Consider the following 25,555-nt stretch of genomic DNA (forward strand, 5'->3'; position numbering starts at 1 on the left):
GTTGTACTTTGGCTCTCGTGGATTTGTTCCAGTTTTCTTCAGTTGCAACTTGAACTTGCATATGAGCAATTGAGGCTCTGTTCAGCAGTCAGTCCCTGGCCTTGTTCTGACTGATGATGTTGGGCTTTTCCATCGTCTCTTTCCACAGATGTAGTCTATTTGATTCCTGTGTATTCCATCTGGCATGGTCCATGTATATAGTCATCGTTTATGTTGGTGAAAAATAGGTGCTTGCAATGAAGAAGTGATCTGTCTTGGCAAAATTAAATCACGAGATCTATAGCAGTTTCCATCACTAAGGCCGTATTTTCCAACTACTGATCCTTCTCCTTTGTTTCCAACTTTTGTATTCCAATGACCAGTAATTATCAGTGCATCCTGACTGCACGTTCAATCAATTTCAGACCGTAGAAGTTGGTAAAAATCTTCAATTTCCTTATCTTTGGCCTTAGAGGTTGGTGCTTAAAGTTGAATAACAGTCATATTAACTGGTCATCCTTGTAGGCGTATGGATATTATCCTATCACTGACAGCATTGTACTTCAGAATAGATCTTGAAATGTTCTTTTTGACAATGAACACAACGCCATTCCTCTTCAAGTTGCCATTCCTGGCATAGTAGACCATATGACTGTTCGATTCAGAATGACCAACAGCAGCCCATTTCAGCTCACTAATGCCTAGAATATCAATCTTTAAGTGTTTCATTTTTGACAATTTCCAATTTTCCTAGATTCATGCTTCGTACATTCTAGGCTCCAATTATTAATGGATGTTTGCAGCTGTTTCTTCTCATTTTAAGTCATGCCACATCAGCAAATGAAGGTTCTGATAGCTTGACCCCACCCACATCATTAAGGTTGACTCTACTTTGAGGCAGTTCTTCCCCAGTCGAATTTTCAGTGCCTTCCAACCTGAGGGGCCCACCTTCTGGCACTACATCAGACAATGTTTCGCTGCTATTCATAAGGTTTTCACTGGCTAACTCTTTTCAGAAGTAGATCGCCAGGTCCTTCTTCCTATTGTCTTAGTCTGGAAGCTCAGCTGAAACCCATCTGCCATGCATGAACCTGCTGGTATTTGAATACCAGCAGCAGAGTTTCCAACATCACAGCAACATATGAGCCCCCACAGTATGAAAAACTGACATACAAGTGGGGGAGGATCATTGATAGGAGTCTGGATTATTTCATTTTCCTTTAAAGGGTGCTTAGTTCTGGCAGGCAGTTAACTTACTAGCAGGTTTTTTTTTTTTTTTTTCTGATGCCATAAGTCTGTTTTCACTCTCCATTATGGTAGGTCTTTTTCAGTTCTGAACTTAGGGCGTGGTCTTTACCACAGAGCTATGCTGTCCGACATCGCAGCGACTGGCCACATATGTCTATTTAAAATTAAATTTAAGATAATTAAAATGAACTAAAATAACACATACAGTTCCTTGGTTACTCTAGCTACATTTCAAGTGCTCAGCAGCCATATGTGGCTAGCAGTTACCAAATTGGACACAGAGAGAAAACATCTCCATCATCACAGAAAGTTCTATAGAAAAGCAACGGCAATTTAAAAATGGGTTTTACTTCTGGAAGTTTTAAAATGCACTCCTAAATAACCCTTAGTAAAAGAAGAAATCACAATGGAAATTTTAGCAAAATATTTAGAAATGAATAATGAAAGTGCTATTTGAAAACAGTTAACCCATTACTGAAGCATTCATTTATACAGTCTTAAATGCATTTATTCAAAATTGAAAGATGATGATATATAAAAATAACAGAATAAACATTAGAAGAATGAAATAAAGATAATAGCAAAAATCAATAAACTGGAAAACAAAAGTCTCAATAGAACCAAATTAAAGAAACATCTAATAAAATGATAAGAACTAAGAAAAGAGAGATATAATTTTGTATATATTTGAAATATTGCAATAATGGGAACAGCTTTATGCTAACAAGTTGGAAAACTAAGATAAATGAGTAATGTTTCTAACAAAATTATAAATTCCAAAAATTCACTCAATAAGAAACAGAAAATCTGAATAAATGAAAATGATTTTTGAAATTTAATCCATCATCAAAAGTTTACCTCACAAAATTTTAAAGAGGCCTTGAATGTAGAGAACCAGGAAGTCTTCTATCCGCTGATGAGAGTATAAACTGGTATAACAACTTCATACAGCAAATATGGCAACGTGAGGTAGAGTTAAAGGTGTTGTGCATCCTCTATAAGCCAGACTTTGCACACTTATGTTCATATCCTGGAGCAGCAGTCCTTAAACTTTCTGGTCTCAAAAACTCTTTACACTCTTAGAAAGCATTTGTTTATATAGTTACACCCAAAGATATTTTGAATTAGACATAAAAGTGGATAGCTGAAACCCATCTGCCATAGGTGAACCTGCTGGTATTTGAATACCAGCGGCAGCGTTCCGAATATCACAGCAACATACAACAATAATTTCTAAGATGCATCAATTGGCCTCAACCCACTTGGAGCAAAGGAGAATAAAGAACACCAAAGACAAAGGGTAATTATGAGCCCAGGAGACAGAAAGAGCCACATAAATCAGAGACTACATCAGCCTGAGACAGAAGGACTTGATGGTGCCCGGCTACAACTGATGACTGCCCTGATGGGGAACACAACAGAGAACCCCTGAGGGAGCAGGAGAGCAGTGGGATGCAGACCTCAAATTCTCATAAAAAGACCACACTTAATGGTCTGAGAGTAGAAGGACCCTGGAGGTCATGGTCCCCAGACCTTCTGTTAGCCCAAGACAGGAACCATTCCCAAAGCCAACTCTTCCAACAGGGATTGGATTGGACTATGGGATAGAATATGATACTGGTGAGGAGTGAGCTTTTTAGATCAAGTAGACACATGAGACTATGTGGGCAGGTCTTCTCTGGAAGAGAGGTGAGAGGGTAGAGATTGACTGAACGGACATGAAAATAGAGAGTGGAGAGTAGGAGTGTGCTGTCTCATTAGGGGGAGAGCAACTAAAAGTATATAAAAACCGAAACGAAGCCCAGTGCTGTCGAGTCGATTCCGACTCATAGCAACCCTATAGGACAGAGTAGAGCTGCCCCATAGAGTTTCCAAGGAGCGGCCGCAGATTTGAACTGCCAACCCTTTGGTTAGCAGCTGTAGCACTTAACCACGATGCCACCAGGGTTTCCAGCAGTATATAGCAAGGTGTATTTTTTATATAAATTTTTGTATGAGAGACTGACTTGATTTGTAAACTCTCACTTAAAGCACAGTAAAAATTAAAATAAAACAATAATTTCATATTTTTATGAAAAATACATTTTCCAAAACAAAAAAATTTAGTGAGAAGAATCACTTTGTTCTACATTTTGGCAAATCTGGTATAATACAAAACACTTGGCTTCCCATATCAACCTCTGCATTCAGTCTGTTGTAATGTCATGCATCGCGTAGCCTCTTAAAAACTCCACTGTACACTTGTGAGAGAATGAGAATAAAAAAGGCCAACAACATCTTGGTAGGATTATTATCGTAACAGTTTTCAGCCCATGGACTCTCTGAAAAGATCTTGGGGGCAGGGTCCCCCAAGGGACCCTAAGCCACACTTTGAAAACTTGCCTTAGAAAAACTCCAGCACATTTCCATAAGTAGACACACACACACACACACACACAATGTTCACGAAAGCACTGTAATAACAAAAAATTGGAAACAACTAAAATATTCACTAAAGAATGGATAAATTATATATTTGTACAAGGGTACACTAAACAGCAGTTTAAAATAAATGAACTATCCCTAAATGAATCAATATAAAATTATCTCAAACACTGTTCTCAAAAAAGAGTTGAAGGATGATGGTTTATGTAAATGAAACTTCTATAAATGGCACAGATTTATATAAACTTTCAAAATATGCAAAACAGCCCTATTTCTTACCCACGGATGAATCCTATGTAGTAACAGTACAAAAAAATGCACTGGATATATAAACACCAAATTCATCACAGCAGTGGTTATCTCTCAAGAGTGAAGTTAAGAAGAGAACGGAACAGGACAAGGTACACGATAGGACTCCTGCTGCACATGTGATATTTTATTTTTTTTAAAAAAAAAAAAAACTCAAGTGTAGCAAAATGTTAAAATTTGTCAGAGCTAGGGGATGGCTTATTTCAGTGTTCCTTACTTAGTCTCTGTTCCTTTATGTATGTTGGAAATACTTCACAATAAAAAAAAAATAATAATAATTACCCTCTCTACTTTTTTTACTTAGTTTTGGCAGATAAAAAGGAATACTATCAGCCTAACCAGATTAGTCCCATTTTACAAATGATTTTCTGTTAAAATTTAAACACTAACATCCCTTTTGGGTTCTTTTTATAGAAATTATAAGGAACTTATTTTAAGGAATTACTATGAATCAGAAGCCATAATATTGTTTAGTTGATAAGCTGTTATTAATATATCAATGACAATCAAATAAGAACCCAAAGACCTATTAGTAACTCCTTGTAAAAACAAAGATATCAAAAAGGAATGTCTTTTTTTCTTCTAAAAATACATTAATATATTAGCCATTTGTTGTTGAGAAAGTACAGAACTATGGGTCTTAGAGAAAAAAAACCACACACTAATGTAAAACCTGGAGAGGTATACATTTGTTCCACCATGAGCTAACTTTTATAAATATTGACATAAGTAAATGACAACAAGCTGTCAACTTAATGTAACTAACTTTTTCCAATTAATTTGTATTTCAGGCACATTTTCATGTTTTTACTATAAGCATCTGCCTCATTTAAATGAAGTTACTATTTTCAATCACCCTACCTGCTCCTTCCCTAAGTTTTTAAAAATTACATGCTAACAACTTAAATCAGAACACAAACATGCAGATTTTGTACACAGAAATTTATTCTACCAGTTAAACACTGATTCTCAAGGGAGGGGGATGGTATGAAAACAAAGCAGAGCTTTAGCCCACTGCTTTTTGTTTTTTAAGTTAAGACTATTAATTTCAAGTAGTACTAACATAGTTTGAGATTTAAAACAGCACGGATTTTTTTTTTTAAGTTTGAAACAATTAACTAAATGATTTAAAGACATCACTTTTACATCTTTCATTAGTAACTTTTCAAAAAGTACTTTCTACACTGCCTTGAGAGCAATCTCCCGTTTCTTACATTTCCAATCAAACTTCATTTTTCAAAAACTGTTACCTCATTGGCTTCTAAAGCTGGCTTGCTCTTTTTTTTTTTTTTTTAACAAACGCATTTTTTAACAAACCCACTTGAATTCTTACAACGACCCTCTGAAGTAAGTGATATCATTATGCCCATTTCATAGATGAGGAAACTGAGGCAGGATCATAAAGTAACTTGCCCAAGGTCCCACAAGTTACAAATGGCAGAACCAGGATTCAAGCCCAGAGTCCGTGCCAAAATGAAGTCACCCTTTAAAAAAATTATCCATTGTTTCAGGTTTTTCATGTCACTACTCCTAAGTTTTTCGCAACTAAAAGCTATATTTTTGTTTTTCTTTTTTCTTTTTCTTCCCCATAACAGTAAACTACCAGGTTCAAGAAGTGCGACTGCAGGTAGGGGGCTCTTGCAACATTTTATCAACTTAGTGGTGGTGGGGAGTAGAGAGAGGAAAAGAGCATAGGAAAGAATAACTGAGGCAGAAGATAACACATTGTTTGGGACAAAATTATTTGGAGGCACCTAAACTACAGGCCAAACAGACGTATCTGGTAGGCAGCAGATATGCTGTTTTGAAGCTTAAAGAAAGGGCGGTTTGTGCAGGAGCTAGAGGAAAACTGGAGGGCTCCAAGGAGCAAGTGAGCCTTGGGGGTCAGCAAGACCTATACAATTAAGGGAGGAGAGCAGCCAGTATCACAATGGTAAGAATGATGAAGAAAAGTAAAGTGATGAAAAAGGACAAAGCAGATTCACAGCAACAGATCACTTTTACAGATTTAGTATGGGGTGCACGTACGAAGCAACAGTGGCATACGGCATTGGAGGTTCAGGTTGGATCAGAATGTCTCCTAGATTAGAAAGCGAAATCCTTACAGGCAAGATAAGCCTGCATACATGTGTTCTCTGCATTTTCTGAAGTGATCAAATGCCAGGCCCAAATATAATAAAGCCTCATGATTTTGAATACGCTATTGTTGTTGTAAAGTGCCGTCAAATCGGATCAAATCATAGCGACCCTACGTACAACAGAATACGCTGCCCGGTCCTGCACCATCCTCATAACTGTTGCTATGTTTGAGCCCACTGTTGCAGCCACTGTGTCAGTCTATCTCATTGAGGGTCTTCCTCTTTTTTCCTGACCTTGTACTTTGCCAGGCATGATGTCCTTCTCCAGGGACTGGTCCCTCCTAATGACAAGTCCAAGTACGTGAGATGAAGTCTCACCATTCTCGCGTCTAAGGAGCATTCTGGCTGTACTTCTTCTAAAACAGGTTTATTTGTTCTTCTGGCAGTCCATGGTATATTCATTATTCTTCGGTAACACCATAATGCAAAGGCATCAATTCTTCTTCGGTCTTCCTTATTCATTGTCCAGCTTTCACACACATATGAAGCAATTGAAAATATCATAGCTTGGGTCAGGTGCACCTTAGTACTCAAAATGGTATTTTAAACAGGTGTAAATATTACTGCAAACCATAATTTTTGTTTTACTATGTTAATATTTTGAATATGATGAAGTCTAAATTTGTGAAACTGAAATGAGGATGGGTTAAAGCTTTTGTATTTCGTTAAAAAATGTTTTAAAATGCACTAGTATAAAAGACTGTTTGAATATCTGAAATATGTATATGCCTAAGAGTTCAATCACATTTAGAAATACACATTTTCATACATTTACTACTATTACTTAGTATTCAATTCAGTTTAATGTAAAAAAAAAAAATTCTAAGCACCTATCATGGGCAAAGCATAACACATGCAGAAAAGACTGAGAGGCAAAGGGCATATTCCTACATAGTCTCACCTGTCTATTGAGAACCAAAAACCAAACTCATTGCTATCGAGTTGATTCCAACTCATAGCGACCCTATAGGACAGAGCAGAACTCTTCCATAGGGTTTCCAGACAGGGGCTGGTGGATTTAAACTGCTAACCTTTTGGCTAGCAGTCAAACTCTTAACCACTGAGCCACCAGGGCTCCACTGTTGAGAGGACATCTGTTATCTGCAAAGATTTTTATATATGGCATACTCATGCTACTGTATTAATACTAACAATGTCAATATTTATTGTTAAATAAAAAGAATACCATTTAACAAACATTATCTTTCTATAACTGGAATGAAAGAGCTGACTCATGTTTTAATTCAACATGAACTTTTGAAAAGATGCTTTTTGGAATCTTTAAAACCAACCAAAGCCAAACTCTTGCGGTCGAGTCATTTCCAACTCATAACGACCCTATAGGACAGAGTCAAACTGCACCACAGGATTTCCAAGGAGCAGCTGGTGGGTTCGAACTTGCTGACCTTTTGGTTAGCAGCCAAGCTCTTAACCACAGCGCCACCAGGGCTTCTTTGGGGTCTTGCTGAACTATATTTAAGCAAATTGAAGTTTTTTTCCTTCTTTCTCACCCCCAAAAAATTCCCTCAATATCGCTCCCATGAACTATTTTGTCTTGGAACAGCTCATGTAAATTAAACAACGTCAGTCCCTGGCCGAACAGATACGGGAATAACTGCACACAGTATATCTTCTTGGCTTCACTTTTATGTGGAACATGTGTTTATATTTTGACCTTTTGTCTTTTTTTTTAAAGAAACATTTTTAAACAGCAGTAACTAGAATGTTTTTTTTTTTTAACTCTCCAAACATATTAAGCTACACATGGCAAAGCCTATTGCTGAAACATTTCTAAATGTTATACCAACTGTGTTTATATTTCTGATTTTTTTAAGATTGTTTTGTTTTCATGTAAGCCATGACCTGAAAATTTTAGTTCAAATTCTTTCCACAAAATAATTACATAATGGAACAGTCTGATTCATTTTGAATTTCTGAAACACAAAATTTGCTCCCATAAAATAAAGATCAGCATAAGTGAGGTTTTTATAGTGGGGCTTTGGACTGTCCCAACCACAACTAAATACTATGGCTAAGACTGGAAGGATAATAAGAACAGGACCAAGAACACAATAATAACAAGTCATCCAACTCAAAAAAATCACCACAGTCTTTTCTCTTTTCCAATGGTCACTTCTTAATCAATTGATACAAAAATTGATCACATTGAAAAAGAATTAAAGAACAAAAAATTGGGAATTCTGAAAGCAAAATAAATACAAAAGCACCTTTCTTTAGTCCAGCCTTTTAAACCTTACTACCTTGATGGAAAACAAAGAATTCATAACATGTAAATTAATATAAATAACATATAAAATGTCAGTGATAGTTCCATGCATAAGACCATATTTATAAGAACTCTTCTGGCTCTCTGCTGCCCAATCTGTTAATCAAATATGTTACATACGCCATCTATGAGAGAGTTTCTGGCAAAATAATTGTTTCTTAAAAAGTCCAGAAAAATGAAAATTTAAGAGAGTAACTTTTTTTTTTCTTAAAAAAAAAAAAGGCACATAGCTGGCTCTCAATAAATATCTGTGCAGTGAGTAAATGAGCACAGCATCCTACCTTGCAACTTTCACACATTCCTTCTCCTAATAGGCTGTCCCAGGTCTCAGCCCCTTCCTTCTCATTTTATGTGACTCCCAACACTTCCAATGTATAGTGAGTCACTTCAATTTCCTTCACTGTATCCCTCACCCTAAAATATCCCATCAATTCCGACCACAGACCTTCTCTACTGCAACTATTCCTGATGAACTGCTCTCTTAATGGGTTATAAACAAACTCCTAATTGATGAATTTGAAGGTCTTCTGTTAGTATTTATACAGTCGAAAAAGAAACACGTTTGTTTCTTAACAAAGCTAGGAACAAAATCTTGACAGTTGGAAATTTACTGGAATCCATGGAATGAGATTTGCAACAATAAATAACCATTAAATATTTACTCTTGTTCCACCCACAGTTACATCACTTTATGTGCAAACTCAAATGGAAGCTTATAACTGACTTACGTTAAATAATAGCTAAGCAGTTTGATTTTTTAGATAGTTAGAGAACTGAAAATATCCAATGCTTCAATTTTTGTTCAGCTGCCTTCATTCTACTCTTTTTTCAGACCAAGTGTAAGTAACTCAAGGAACCCTTTAGACTTGCCAATTGATCTTGCTCTTTCTTCCCTCTCTCTCTCCCAGCTTCATTCCGTTTCTCCTTTCACTTCACTCCCTCCATTCTTCCAAAGGCTAAAGTAACGGATTGGGTAAGAGGGGAAAAGAAAGTATTTCAAATCCCTTGTTTTTCCCAATCCACTTAATATTACTGTTAAACAAATAATACTGTTCACTAATTCTAGCTTAAAAATCACAATTACCATCTATAACTCAAAATATTTAAAAAATCTTCTCTAACACTATTATTGCTTTATGCTCATAACTAAAATAATGGCTTCAATATTTTAGCCACTGTTATAAATGCTGTAATCTATTTCAGGAGGAATTCAAACTAACACGTCAATCTCTAATAGCCAAAGACCTTAAATCTCATTAATAACAAAATCCTGGAGCTCTTAGCTGCAAATCAGGAGTTGAAAGGATGTAGGTTTTATTACTGTCCACCTTAACTTCACATTAAATCCTAAGTGGAACTGCCACGTAAGCTCATTTCCTACCTCACTGCTCTATAAAGTGCAAACACGAGATTCATTTCCACAAAATACAATGAAATTGCTTTCTTGCAATAAAAGTTTACACTTCTGTAAGATTTCATATTTCAAGGCTTGCTATGTTCACTGTTCTTAGGGCCTTACAAAATTAACCCGTCTATCCTTATAACGGAAACCCTGGTGGCATAGTGGTTAAGTGCTACAGCTGCTAACCAAAGGGTGAGCAGTTCGAATCCGCCAGGCGCTCCTTGCAAACTCTATGGGGCAGTTCCACTCTGTCTTATAAGGTCGCTATGAGTTGGAATCCACTCGACAGCACTGGGTTTGGGTTTTTTTGGTTTATCCTTATGACGGACACCCTGGTGGCGTAGTGGTTAAGTGCTACAGCTGCTAACCCAAAGGTCGGCAATTCGAATCCACCAGGCACTCCCTGGAAACTCTATGGGCAGCTCTACTCTGTCCTCTAGAGTCACTATGAGTTAGAATCGACTTGACGGCTGTGGGTTTGGTTTTTGGTTTATTCTTGTAATGACCTCATAAGGTCGGTACCATTAATACTATAACATGACAACATGCCTAGTATAGCGCTTTATATATATAAATAAATGTCTGAACTTAAAGCTAATCCAAAAAATGGACCTTCATAAAAATTTTCAAACTAAGTGTGTCTAAGAGGTTGATGATACAGTAAAAGCACATTTTCAATATGTCAGGTGCACAAGATAACTATGACAGCTAAAACAAATGTTTTAGTTGTATGTTGTTGGCCACATGCAGTAGGAAGCAAGAGCTAACAACTGGCTGCTTTTTCTCATAAGCTCTAATGGTCATAGAGAAATTAGGCTCTTAAATGAGGGAATACAGAGGTGAGCCTAATATACTGGCCAAACAAGCTTTTTAAAGCTATCATTACTCTCTATAATTTCCTGCTGTCAGTCAGACGATGAACTCAATAGGTAAAGAGCATTTTTTTTGTTCTCAGCATAAGCATGGTTAAGAACATTTTCACAGCAGATTTTTGAGAAGCCAATCTATTGCCTTTATTACTTTTGCTGCCTCATTTTAGGCAGACCCCATTAACCATTTCAGGCAGATTAACTTTGACTTATTTATGACTTTTATTCTTCAAGTTATGATACAGTATAGTTCTTCTAGCTCTGTGCCTGAGATGGAGACCATTTTCTACAATCTTTAAAAAAAAAAAAAATTCAGACACATGGAAAGGGTTCTCAGCTCTCCTCCAACTGCTTCTTCTTGGTTCTCTTAATCCCCACAAGAGCTCTTCACTTTCCAAAATTTTGTGTGATCTTCAGGATCTCTTCTGAACTCTCCATACTACCTTTAAATTTTAAAAATGAAAAGCAGATAATTTGATATACAGCAGAATTTAAGAGGACTAAGTCATGGTTATTACATGGTAAATTTCAATTTACACCCCTCTGACATTCTTGCTTTATAAGGTAAAAAAACAAAACAATAAAACCCATTGTCAGCAAGTAGATTCTGACTCACAGCGACCCTACAGGACAGAGTAGAACTGCCCCATAGGGTTTCCAAGGAGCAGCTGGTGGATTCAAACTGCCAACCATTTGGTCAACAACAGAACCATAACAACTATGCCACCAGGGTTCCTTATAAGGTAAAAACCCGTTCCCGTTGAGTCGATTGCAAGTCATAGTGACCCTGTAGGTCGGAGTAGAACTGCCTCATAGTTTCCAAGGAGCACCTGGTGGATTCGAACTACTGACCTTTTGGTTAGCAGCCTTAGCACTTACCCACTACGCCACCAGGGTTTCCGAAGGTAAAGGGCTATATTTTTGGCTTGTGCACCCACTCTGAACTCTTGATCTTCTTCCACAACTGTATAAAACTAGTTTTTCCATATTTTATCTGATTATATTTATTTTTCTCCCAGGTTGACTGTGCTGCATCTGGCCATATGTAAATTTTTTTGTTTCTTTGTTTCTGACCACTTGTCAATTTATCAGGATAATTTGGAGTTTCATTTATCTCATTTTATAATTTCAGCAATTTCACTGAAAAAATTAAGTAAAACAAGATTTCATGATGATGCCCACATAGGTTTCACTCTAAATTGGTACTGATCTACTTCTTTGACCTACTGTAAACCCTTCTAATAAATTCTTGGTCTACTGCTAACATAAAGTTAGTGGTTTGAACCTGCCCAAAGATACTGTGGAAGACAGGCCTGGTGATCTGCTTCCATTAAGATGAATAGCCAAGAAAACCATATGGAGCAGTGCTATTCTGTAACACCACTCTGGGTTGCCAAGAGTCAGAATCAACTCAACAGCAACTAACAAAAACAAGAGGCCCCTCCCTTTCAGAAGTGACACGTCAAACTTTATTTGCTTTTTGTAGGATGGGAAAGAGGGAGGCAGAATAGATGCTACCAAGTTTCCATTACAGCTTCTTTCAGGCCTTCAAAGATCCCCTTAGGATCACCTTAAGCCTTGTCATTCTAACACATAAAGGTTGCCTTTTTAACTAGAATCAGTTGATGGCAAACTGTAAAATATAGAATTGATAAAATTAGAAGAGAATAGGAGAGGGATGGGGAAGTTGCCAGCCATCAGGAGGTAAGAAAGAAGACCACCTTTACACCCATCTATTTGGCCTAGTGCCAACATCTATGGCCATTCACTCAATCCTCAAAAATCACTGAACCCTGCACCAGACAACATTTTTCCAATTTATAGTAGGTACCCAGTTTGCTATCTGATATAATCAAATTTTGTGGTCAAGGTCATATGCTAGATTCCCTACAAGTCAAGGGTACCAGTGTTATGGTCGAAAACTTGCCTTTTAACATCACCCTCTCAAAAACACCATCACTTGTCCTAAAGGGATTCAGGAAAGAGGGTATAAACCAACATAAATTCATCGCCATCACTGGACAAATAATCAGTATAACCTGGCCTGGGAGTCAGCCCATGGTGCAATTTCATCTAGAAAGAGCTCCTTCAGCTTCACAGTCAGACATATGTGGGTAAAGAAACCAAACTCTGCTACTTACTAGTTTTCTGTGTGACCTTGGACAAGTTAATTTTTCAGTGCTTTAACGATAAACACATTAAGGGTCTCAAACAGAGTTTGGTATATAAAGGATGCTCAGGGTGATACTAGCCCTGGTCTCTTTCCCAGTAGTTAAAAACACAGGGATTAGAGCCAGGGCCACTTCTGTCCCAATCCTGGTTTTGCCACATACTAGCTGTGAATGAACAATCGGACAAGTTACAGCTTCAGCTTTCTCAAAAACCTAGAAAAATTAAGAAAATACAACGAATGTCAATTTTCTAAATTTCTTTTTAATTGTTAGTAAGATAATTATCATCACTATATGTTCATCTTCCGACCATGTTTCTCAAAGTCTGATCATGGAACTACCTACATCAGAATGACCTGGGATGTCTGTTGAAAAAAGATTCCCCGTCCCATCCCAACCTATTCAAAAAAGCTCTGTGAGAATGGTACCAGTGATTGCCCTTTTCTGAATCAAACTTCCCTGCCATGCATACTAAAATTTAAGAAATATTAATCCAGCAGGTCTTGTTCTATGTCACAGTAAAGTAAGACTTGTCTTCCAGTAATTGTTCTTTACTATGATAGAAGAATATCCAAAATATTAGTATTTTGGCACATTTCTGGATATAGATATCAAAAAGATAGGATCAGATTTCCTAGGCTCAGTCTTATTATTCTTTCCCCAGTGGCACTGTTCTTTTTCCTCTGACCAGGGGTGGACAAACAATGGCTTTGGTCTGCAGCCAGTTTTATACAACCCCAAACCCAGAGGTAAAAAAGTTTTTACAAGTTTTAAAGGGATGTAAAAAGAAATAAACAAGACTCTTCGACCAAGATCATATATGGCTCAAAATACTACCTGGCCCTTTATAAAAAGTTTATCTACCCTTTGGAGCCTATAATTGTTTTTTAAACAGCGAGTGTAAACACAAGTGACTTTTTTTCTTTTTAGTAAGAGAAAATTAATAAAAACAGAAGATATCAGAAAGCACTGTACCTACTAGAGAGATATATTGTTACCAAAGATTCAGTTATACATATATATACACACGTGTGAACTGAATCATGACCAAATTATATGGGGTGCACTCAAAAGTTTTAAAATCTGCCGGGAGTAGGGTTGGGGAATAAATAGTACGATGGGTCGACAAATAAATAAACTCACATTAAGAAATTTTTACACTAAAAGTGTCTTGGAGAAGAAACATAAAATGATCCCTGCTATTTAAAAGTTAACAGCTTGTTTCTTTTTCTGCAAAATGGAAATAAAATCTGTTCTGCACACAATATACATTGTTATAAGGGATAAAACAGAATCATCAATTCAAAGCACTTGAAAAGCATTACACAATGTATTATTAGCTATATTAACAATACAATATATCCAACATATCTAGGTTCTTTACCAAGTCCCTTAATTCCTAGATTCCTCCAACCTGGGGAGCCAGCTCTTTTTTTCTGTGTGTGGTGTGCACTGACACATCAAGAGCATAAAAGAAGTACAGTATAACATGCCTCTGCCCTTTCCATATCATGCATTATTGGCTTCTCTTGCCCATCTATTTAAAATGTATACTCTTTTATCCTCTTGTTTTTAGTAAGAAATGCATTTGATAAATTCTTGTGCAAAAAAAAAAAAAGTTATGACTATGATTACTCTATCCTGGGAAACACTAAAAAAAATATCCTGGGAAACACTAGGAGCCCCAAATTAAAAATGTTCAGTAACAATCTTCCCTTTTATCTTCACAAAGCACTAATTTCCAGGATTTGTGTAACCACTTTAAAATATATATATATATATATATATATTCTTTTTTTAACCACTTTGGACAACTTAAAATTACATTAATTTTAAAACCCATTACAAGATGTAATTCTGTGAAGAAAAGAAACACTTTCATAGTCGCATATACAAGGAAACGAAATGACGCCTTAAAACGTTTTCATTATATGGAACGCGCTGCAGACACACAAACCACAAGCAGTGTAAATAAGTAAAAGCTGGTGCAACGCTGCCTGTATGTTTGCCTTACACCACAAAGAGAACACACTTGCACATTTACACACCATAGTATTTTAGTCTGAGATGCCATAAAGATGGGATTTAGTCGTGCTGTGTAAATACAGGGGTGTGTGTGTGTGTGTGTGTGTGTGTGTTGACGAAACAGGGTTGTAAGCATAAGGGGAGGGACTTGCCAGGAGCAGCTACTTGAAAAAAATTATTATTTCTTTCCCATTCATTCTTTGGAGTCTGGCACAGTCCAATTACTCACTCGCTTTTCGTTCTAAAGACAACCAACAAGCTTTCAGAACTTCCTACAGTGTTTTGCACACACACTTAAAAAAAAAAAAAAAGGCACCAAATCATTCAATATGTGTTTTAAATAAAAAGCAGATCATTACCCCGTTTTCCAAAGGCCCCATGGGTTGCAGGCTAAGTAGGATCCTTTCTTCTGAGTACAGAAATAACACAGCACAGTATTGGTAAATTGGAAAATAATAGATTACTTTGTTTCCAAGAATGTCAAAGCTATTACCATAAATTTCGTTCTGCCCCAGCGAGTTCCAATTTCATGCTCCTTTTGGTGAATTTACCGTCATAACAACAATAAAGCCAATCAAATGTAACAGCCCTCGCCTTTTCTCTTTGGACACTCCATTAAATACAAGCGCAGAAAAGAACGCCAAGGGGGCCAACTTCCTTTATGCACAATGCTATCCGTCAAGAGCAGTATGTTAAACCACAGCGAAAGTTGTCTTCCTATCAGATGCCCACTCCAAACCGGGCCACCTCTGCCTCGGTGCCCAGAACGAGAGAGGGCAGATGGGCGGGGAGAACAGTAACCTTTTAGCTCCCCCAGCTCCCCAGGAGAAGAAGGAGGGAGGGCAAGACGCGGGTAGGAAGGTGGGCGAGTGGGAGACAGAAATGGATGCTGAGGGGGTGGGCGTGATGGGAAGGAAGGAAAGGTAGAGAATGCGGAGAGGGATGGGGAAGGCAAGCTCCAAGATTAAAGCGCAAAGCGGGGTATGGCAATCGGGGGCGAGGGGGTCCAGGAGGCACGGGGATGGGGTCCGGACCTCACCGTTGAACGCCCCTGAATCCGCGGCCTCCTCCTCCTCCCCGTTTTCGGAGTCGGTGTGCACGGACTGCTCGGCGAAGTTGACTCCCTTGCTGGGGGTGCCGCCCCCGGTGGCGGCGCCCACGTCCCCCCAGATCCTGCCCTCATGGCCGAAGCGAGCGGCGCCTTTGCGCTCGTTCTCCTGCTGCAGGCGCGTGAAGTGCTGCAGGGCGAACTCCAGCAGGTCCGCCGGCTGGTGCCTCAGCACCTCCACCGTGAAGCCCTGCAGCAGCTCCGTCAGCCCCGCTGGGATCTCGATGCTCATCCTGCCTCCGGGGCGGCGGGAGTCCCCGGGGTGCCCTGCGCGGGCGGCCGCCGCCCTCGCGCCTTCCCGAGTCCGGCCTCGGCCGCGCTGCCGCCGAGCGAGCGCGGAGGGCGCCGGCAGCGCTGTCAGCGGCGAGCGCGGCGCACTGGGGCCCGGCCGCCCGGCTAGCGCGGCCCGCGGCTCCCGGCGAGCGGCTGCTCCGTGCGGCAGCTGCAGCGGCGGCGGCGGCGGCGGCGGCGGCGGCTGAGCGAGCGCGGCCCGGGTAGGGCTGGGAGCATCTCCACTCCTCCCGCTCCCGCCGCCGCCTCAGCTCCCCCAGCCGGGCCGCCCCGCCCCCGCCCCGCCGCGGCGCGCCCACGTGACCCCGGAAACCATGGCAACGCAGTCGACGGGCGCCGCGCTCCTGCCACTCGGACTGCCGCCGGGCGGAGGACGTTGGCGGGCGCTGGTGGGCCCGGAGGCGCGCTGCCGGCACGTGCACCGGCCTAGAGGCCGCCGGTCGGCGCCGCTGCCGGGGCTCCCGCGAGGGAGGCCTCGCTGTCCCCCCGCCCCCGTCCCCAAACCCAGAGCGGACAGTCCACGCGCCCGAATTCCCACACGGCATCCACCATCGCGAACCGCGCAGAGCTGCTGCCACGCGAGTTGCCCTGAAACCTCAGCCTCCACCTCGGTAGTGGCGCTTTGTTTTCCTCCTAGAATCTAGTTGTGTTGATAAGTGTTGGTAATATCTTTTGTTTACGTTCATAGAGTGGTGTTGGTTCTCTTTCAGACAAAGAAATAATACATCATCCTTGTGACATCATTCTAATTTTTCCTTTCACCTCATTTTATCCAGCTTTTCCCCATCCCTCCCGTTTACTTTGTTTTTTGCTTCACTGATACTATTCCATTGTGTTCTCGAAGCACTTACTACTGTACACCGAGACAACTGCATCATTTATCGTGAGACTTACCAAAGCTAGGGATGCCCTGCAAACAGGATAGTACAGCAACTTGAATAAAATGTCATAATCAGGACAGGTGGTCATTAGGCAAAAAAAAAAAAAAAGCTTTGCCTGATTAGCCTCTTCTGTTTATTAAAAAACTTTCCTTTACAGTTTGAGTGATTTTGAATTATATTAAATAATTGAATTATATCTCCAAAAATAGGAATACTTAAGTACAAAGAGAAATAGTATTAAAATGTGTGCTTTTAAAGTAGAAGTGCTTGATTTTGATATGAGGCTTATTCTGCAAGCGTTTACAATTTTGAATTAGAGAAAATTGTCTTTTGCTATTTAAATACACATACTTCATTTCTACATTGGCCACCATATCACTGTAAAAAAAAATAATTCAAGTGCAACCTCACTCAGTCGTTTTGGTTTATGTTTCCACCCATCCAAAAGGGTAAATACATAACTCAGAAAACTCAAAGACTGAAAAGCAAGGTGCAACAAAGTAGTCCCTTTAAAAAAATGCATCTTGATATTAACCTTCCTTTCTTTATAATCCAAATTGTATTCACTCTCAGTGAATATTTCTATATTTCCATTTCTTATCAATCTGATAATAATAATGTTATGTTGGTTTTTAAATATACTAAAGTGCTTCTAATTGTGTCAAATATTTTTAAAAATAAGCTTTTATAGAATACCATGACCCTCACATGTCATTGTTTGGAAAACAGTATTAAATTCTTTTCCATGTAAGCAGTATTTTATTTACAGATCCAGTTATCTAAGATGAATATGCATCATTAGTTTTCATTTATGATGATGGTTGTATTAAGATTAGCATTGTCTGCATGTGGCAGAAAATGCAAAATACAGCGGCTTAAGCAAAACAGAGGAAATCCTGGTGGCGTAGTGGTTAAGTGCTATGGCTGCTAACCAAGAGGTCGGCAGTTCGAATCCGCCAGGCGTTCCTCAGAAACTCTATGAGGCAGTTCTACTCTGTCCTATAGGGTCGCTATGAGTCGGAATCGACTCGACGGCACTGGGTTAAACAAACCAGAAATTTATTTCTCTGTAATGTAAATGTAGGCAGTCCAGAGGTTGTATGGTGACTCCATGATCTTCAAGGACCCAGGCTCCTTTGTTTTGTAAACCTCATTTGTGTCTTGTACCTCGTGGTCCAAAATGGCCACCTACCTCCGTTCTTCTCATGTATGTTTCAGCCAAGTGGAAAGTGGAAAAAGGAAAGGGAACTCCCCCTCTACCGCGCACAGTTAAGGGACACTTTTGGGAAGTTAAGCACACCAATCCTTCATATCCTGTTAGCCAGAATTTAGTCACGTGGCCGCACCTATGGTGTGGTAGATTGCATTTTCCGAAGATGGCTACATTATCTCCTATATCATCTGCTCTTCTATATCTGCTCTTGTTCCCCCGCATCAAGAGTTGAAGTCTAATTCCCCTCCCCTTGAAGCTAGATGGGCCTCTGACTGCTTTGACCAATAGCACGTGATTGAATTCACGCTAGCATGACAGAAGGAGCAAGCCATATGGTGTACTGTCTGAAGTCCTGACCCACAGAACCCATGAGCATAACAAAAGAGTTGTTTTAAGCCTCCACGTTTTGGAGGTAATTTGTTACACGGCAAAAGTAACTAAAACACATGGCTATACAGGAAGTTTGGGAATGTAATCTTTATTTTGAGCAGTCAGTTGCCCAGCAAACATTTGAGAGTTAAAGAAAACCAATTTGGGGAACAATTATCCATCTCTGCTCAATATTTAACACCTTCCCCCCTTCCCCCCTCCCCCGCCCAGGAATGACAGAAGAAAAAACCACTACTTTTCCAAACAGTTACAAGAACCAGATGTCAAAGTTGTAGGCTACGTTTTGTGTTTCAAACGGCTTTTATTCCTTTTTGTAGATTTAGTGTATGATAACTAGTAAATGGCTGTCTGCCATCAACTACAGTGTCAGGGTGGTGTGACTGTTATTTCTTTAGGACTATGTAAGTGACTTAATCATGAAATTCATAATTGGATTATATGGCCTATATAGGAGCCCTGGTTAAGAGTTCACTGACAACCAAAAAGTTGGCATTTCGAATCCACCATCCACTCCTTGGAAACCTGTATGGTCTCTCCAGGAGCCCTGGTGGTACAGTGGTTAAGCACTCAGCTGCTAACTGAAAGGTCAGGTATTCGAACCCACCAGCCTTTCCTTGGAAGAAAAGACCTGGCAACCTGCTTCTGTGAAGATATCAGACTAGGAAATCCTGTGGGACAGTTCTTCTCAGTCCTATAGGGTCTCTATAAATCGGAATCAGCTTGATGGCCCATAACAGTAACAACAATGGTCTCTCCCAGCCTAGGAGAGCCTGTAATATTTAAAAGGCGTATTGAATTTAAAATATCTTTGTAAACAGCTGTCTGATAACAATTTTTATTCGCATAAATTCTTAGATCCACAACTATGACCTGAAGAAGTAAATGTTGATCCTGATATTCTGATTATGTTAATACTGTTCTCAGAACATTCACTTCTCAAATCATATTTTGACTTTTATTCACTCACACGTAACCTTTCTGTATAAGATTTCCTTTGCTTTCGTTTTCAGCATATTTCCTTTTGAACCTTGGAGTGCAATGACAGTGGTTTATGGGACTATTCATCTTGAATTCTTTAAAAGAACATCACTGGTATTGATTCTTTGGTTGTTGATTTACAAAGCAATTTGTGCTAGTTTCTCAGAGAAGCAGACTGGAAGCAATTGCAAAAGAACTGCAAGAGCTAAGAATGAAATAAGAGTACTACAAAATTTGTTTCCACTCATGGGAAATTAAACAGATATTAGAGACATCAGCTTGTTTATATGAAGCTGCCAAAACAAGACCACAGCGTGGGCAACCCAATGGTTTGGGCAAGCTTTACAATGGACAGTAATAACTCTAACTAGTCAATTATGCAGCATTTCATATCAACAGTTAAGATGTATCTTAAGTACAAAAATATATATATATATGCACTTGAGCAGGGGTAGGCAATTGAAAGGATACACAGGGCTGTGCTTGCACAGAGACCACTGTGGCAGTCAATCTCAGTTTCATATACCTTTAGGAATTCAGCACTGACTAGCACTTTGGTGTCTCTAATTCAAATTCTCAAGAGAGAGAAGCCAGTTGGTCTTCACCATCCAATGGATTGGCTGACTTTGAATGAGGGGTCCTCTCCTGAGAGGTCAGTGTGGTCAGTGGGATGCCAGATTAGAAGTGGCCAGGTAGTATAAAAATTTGACAGTCTGCCTCTTCAACAAGAAGAAGAGTCCCAAACATAGGGACTGTAGATGGTACAGGCACCCTACAGATTTACTAACAGGTAGTCACCTCATCGCCTGATAATCTTATAAATGTTTGGTCGAAGACTAAGTAAAAATTGCCATGTGTATAATCCCCTACCCTGAGTGTGAGTAGGATATGCGACTTCCTTCTAGCCAATAGAATATGGCAAAGATGAAGGGCTTTGCAGAGAAATTAAGTTACCAAAGCAGTTGATTTTGAATTAATCAAAAGGGAGATATCCAGTATGGGGCTGCCTTAATCAGATGAAAGCCCGTTAAAGTGGGCTTGGGACCTCCCTGAAGTGAGACATGCTCCTTGCTCACTTGATAAAGTAAGCAGCTATGTTGAAGAAGCCCATGTGAAACACTTTCTTCACTTAACTTCCAGACACCACCTTTTCTTGGTTCTTTTCCTACCCCCTGGCCATATCTTCTTAGTCTCCTTTACTGGATATGTCTCATTCTCCTGATCTTTAAATAATTAAGCACTCTAGATTCCCTCTCTACACTCATTCCCTGGGTAATCTTATCAATTCCAATGGTTTTAAATACCATTTATATGCTGATGATTCCCAAATTTATACCTCCAGCTCTATCCTCTCTCTGTATTCCATATTTCTATATCCAACTGTCTCTAGGTGTCTAAGAGGCATCTCAAGCTTACCATGTCCAACTGTGGTGCAATCGATTACTCTTATGTAGCCTTTCTTGCCATGACCTTGTAACTCCCACCAAATGATTGGGTGGGACTCTGCAAATAAGGTGCTTGTGGCCCACCACCAGGATTGGATAGCTTATTAATAATGCAAGTAAGGTACATGGCATCCTTCTGAGGTGGGACTGTGCGAATAAGGTGTATGGAACCCTAACGAGGGGATTGGTCAGTTTTGCCATCCTGCTAGGCTTAACGGGAGATCCAGGAGACAGACGGCGTGAGCTGTAACACAGAAAACATCGAGAGATGGCTTTGTGAGACAGCAGGAACCAGAAGACCAGTGAGTGACAGCTGCAGTGGGACCTGCTGACCCATGGAGCTAAGAGGTGTAATGCTTGCCCAAGAAAGTCCCCAGCCGGGCCCAGCAGCAGAAGATGAGAGGAAGCTGTCCTGATAGAGGAATTGCGTCCTGAGTTTTTGTTCCTCTTACTTCAAGATGATCCTGATTCTGAGTTGTACCCTGTTACTTCCCTAATAAATCACTTAACTGTAATATAGTTCATGAGTTCTGTGAGACATTGCAGCGAATTAACCAACCCAAAGATAGGAGGGGGAGGGTATTGAGGGGCAGGGGAGTAGTTGATGTTAGAGATGTTGGACTGTTACAGCAGTTTGGAAGAGTTGGACATTTGGAACATCTGAACCTCTACCTCCTAGGAATCAGCTTTGTGCTAATCTTTATAAAAGAAATTATTCATTTACCAACATTGAACTCTTTATTACTAATATTGCTCTATGCCGAACATTTAGAACAATGCCTAGAACATAGTGGGCACTCAGTTACTATTTATTGAGTAAAAAAGAAGGGAAGATGAGAAAGAAAGAAAAAAGGTGGAGGAGAGGAGGATGTTTGCAGAAGGGAGGCTAAGGGAATTCTCAGGATAATGGTAAAGGAAGGCCCAGGATAGCAGCTGTTCAACAGGTCTAGAGGTCATCCAGGTCCAACTGGAGCAGGAAATCAAAGATAGAATAAAGTCCCAAAGGAAGAAGAATGGAACTGGTAAATCATCTGACATGTTTGATTGTGTTGAGAAAAACTGCACCTCTGACAGAGAATTTGGGAAATCAATAAATAATAAGTTTGGAGAATACTAGACAATTTGAGAAAATAGTGCAATTAACTCCAGAAAAAACAGAAGGTTGAACAAGAAAGGAAACAAATCATAGAATGCTATGTGGCTCAGCCATAGCAGTATTATGTAGTCATACCACCACCCATCTGTTGGTCATGCTGGGGTGGCTTGAGTGTTGCTGTGATGCTGGATGCTATGTTGCTAATATGCCACCAGTATTTCAAGTATCAACATGTTCAACCATGGTGGACAGGTTTCAGCAGAGCTTCAAGACTAAGACAGACTGGGGAGAAAGACTTGGCGATCTACTTCCAGAAATTAGCCAATGGAAACCTTATGAATTACAATACAGAAACCCTGGTGGCATAGCAGTTAAGTGCTATGGCTGCCAACCAGAAGGTCAGCAGTTTGAATCTACCAGGTGTTCTTTGGAAACTCTATGGGGTCAGGGTCATTTAGAATCGGTACTTAACGGCAATGGGTTTGTTTTTTTTTCGGTTTATTGTCCTATATAGTGCTGGAAGATGAGCCCCCCAGATTGGAAGGCACTCAAGATACATAGTGGCCATAATAATGGACTTGAGCATACCAAGCATCACGAATATGGCACAGGACCGGACATTTCATTCTGTTGTACATGGCGTTGCAGTGAGTCATAGCCAGCTCCACAGCAACTAACAACATGTAGGCATACCAGTGGAATACTGTATATCGATACAACCAAGAAGTATGATATGATTATATTGCAGGAAGATGAGAACAGGAAGAGTGTGTGTATGTACATTTTATCAGTGTATGCATTGTGGGAACATGAAATAAGAGCACCAAGTCCTGATTTTACATAACAGAAAGTCAATACAAATGTTTAAATTGGAGAATCAAAAAATAGTAACATATATATTATTTAGAAGTATTTCATTAATTAGGAACAGAAATAGTTTAGTTAGAAGTGGCTGTATCTGGGAAGTGGGAATGATATACATATACTACTTTGGTTTAAAGAAAAAGAGAGCATGAGTTTCTGTGGCAGGTGCTAGTTACAGAGATCCCCACGTTTAGGAAGGAAATCCCAAACCTGCATCTTCAATTCAATGAGTTTTAGAAATCAGAGGATCTTAAAGATAGATAGCCACTTTTTACGGGGAAGGACCTTCACGATACTCTCTAAAAAACCCATTTATTATCCAACTTAGCTGGATGTTTATGAAACTTTCCTTTGTTTTGTAATATCTTGTTTTATTTTATTTGTTTTCTTTTTTGCTCTCGTTTTCTGTCTCCAATTTAGATACTCCATTGTCACTTGTGAAATTCAAGAACCCAGATTCCCAGGTGTAGAATTCTCTTCCTGGTCAGCATGCATATGGAATAGAATGTTCCGTTTTTGTTTTCAGTTCTTTTAGAGCTAATATATGCTTTATTTGGAGAACAGTTTACCATTTACCCTTCTTCAGGGTCATAATATCCTTTGTTTGTTGAACTGTGTAGTCTAGGAAATTCTGTTTAGTCTTTTCCTTGCCAGCACAAACAAGATACACATGTATCAAAGTAGAGGGGAATAGTTGCAGTGTTTAAGCTACATTTTATTTTATTAGAGGTAAACCTTCTGCGTTTTCCAACTGTCTTTTACTCCATGAATTCCGGAACTTGCAATAGCATACTTAAGCCGAGAGATAGTACTGTCTTTAGTGGAGTCAGGGTCATTTAGACCTTTTTGTCTGCCACACATTGCGTAGTAGTGTTATTATTCATCCATGGGAAGTCCTGGTGTCATTCCTCTGCAGATAGCTCCCAAGATTTTTAATTCAGTCTTCTCCCCTTACTGCCAAACCCACAATTCCATTTACTTGCTGGACAATTCAGTATATCTCTATGGTCAACAGCTAAAATTCAACAACCAAACTTCTAAGAAAGAAAAATTAAGCCCCCTGCCTCGCCCCACAAATTGCTCTTCCACTTCTGTTTTCTATCTTTCTAAATGGTGTAATACTTTCTAGTTTCTGGTTTGGACTCTCAGAGCCGCTGTTGATTATTATTTCTCCCTCACATCCCAAAGTGAATTTGTTGTAAAGCCCTGTGGATTCTACGTTTGGTTTTTTTTTTTTTTTTTTTTTTTTGGTGTCTTCCTGAGATTTGTCCTCCCTCTGCCATTCCTAGTGCCGCTGTCCTAGTGTGAGTCATCATTGCTTCTTGCTAGGACTGTTGCCAGCTAAGACCCATCTCTGGTCTTTCCCATTTCTAGTTACGCATTGTTGCCTAGGAAATCTTTTCTAGTTAAATTTCTGATGTTATCACTTTCTGCTAAAAACCCTCCAATGACTTTCTATTGCCTGCCACTTAAAGGTCAGCGGTTCGAATTCGCCAGGCGGTCCTTGGAAACTCCACGGGGCAGTTCTACTCTGTCCTATAGGGTCGCTATGAGTCGGAATCGACTCGGCAGCAGCGGGTGGGCCACTTAAAGAACTAAGAGCTGCCTGGAGAATAAAGATAAAACTCTTTATCATGAAATTCAAAGACTTTCATAATCTGATTTCAGCCTTATTGTCCAGCTTTACCTCAAGCTCATCTTCATACTTTTTACACCACAGCCAAACTGGAACACGTGCTATTATCTAAACATGTGTTTCAATACCTTGCCTCCATACCTTCACTTACTATGTTTGCCCCGCTTGAAAATCCTCATTAGTCTTCCCCAGTTGAAAATTCTACTTCCTGGTCAAATGCCACCTCATCAAGGAAGACTTCTTTGATCCTCTGGCCAGAAGTAATACACATTTGTGCATCCATTTGTTTGCATTAGAACTTCTTATTTTGTTTATTTGTAGATTTTATTTTGTCTCCTTCTGGAAAATAATCTGCCAGAAGAAAGGGACCATAGCTTGACTTGCACAGGATACAGCAGGGACCTACCAGAGCCTAACACCTACCAGGCATTCCATGATTATTCGTTAATATGAGTCATGAAGTTATTAATGGGAATTATAATATTTCATACTCAAATAGACATAAGATAGTGATCAGTGATTTTCAAACTCTGTTAATTGGAACACTATTTAGTTCAATATTTCAGGCTTTGACAAAATTTTTTTAAGAAAGCATTTTGTTGCTATGTATTTTAAACCATTGGATCTAATTTGACTCTTTGGTTTTGTAAATGAAGAAAACAAGGCAAAATAGAGATAAAGAATGGCATTCCCAACATTTTCCCAGCTTTTTAGTAGCAGAATCATGATCAGCAGTATTAATTGGAAAGATATATTTGTAGAGCAGCTTAGCAACCTCATCCTATTCTAAAATATTACTCT

General features: G+C 39.5%; 2 protein-coding genes across 2 annotated transcripts in view; one reads left to right on the plus strand and one right to left on the minus strand.

The window, feature by feature from the left end:
* PRKAR2B (protein kinase cAMP-dependent type II regulatory subunit beta) overlaps positions 1-16,277 on the minus strand; it is a 96,559-nt gene extending 80,282 nt beyond the window's left edge. The window contains exon 1 of the mRNA XM_049893479.1: positions 15,892-16,277. Within this exon, the coding sequence (XP_049749436.1) occupies positions 15,892-16,192 (301 nt within the window). The 5' untranslated portion in view covers positions 16,193-16,277. The remainder of the gene's footprint in view (positions 1-15,891) is intronic.
* A 267-nt stretch (positions 16,278-16,544) lies between these two features.
* LOC126081517 (rab11 family-interacting protein 3-like) overlaps positions 16,545-25,555 on the plus strand; it is a 142,068-nt gene continuing 133,057 nt past the window's right edge. Inside the window, exon 1 of the mRNA XM_049893493.1 lies at positions 16,545-16,862. Within this exon, the coding sequence (XP_049749450.1) occupies positions 16,566-16,862 (297 nt within the window). The 5' untranslated portion in view covers positions 16,545-16,565. The remainder of the gene's footprint in view (positions 16,863-25,555) is intronic.

The sequence above is a fragment of the Elephas maximus genome, chromosome 8 (assembly GCF_024166365.1).
Source record: "Elephas maximus indicus isolate mEleMax1 chromosome 8, mEleMax1 primary haplotype, whole genome shotgun sequence".
Classification (NCBI taxonomy): domain Eukaryota; kingdom Metazoa; phylum Chordata; class Mammalia; order Proboscidea; family Elephantidae; genus Elephas; species Elephas maximus.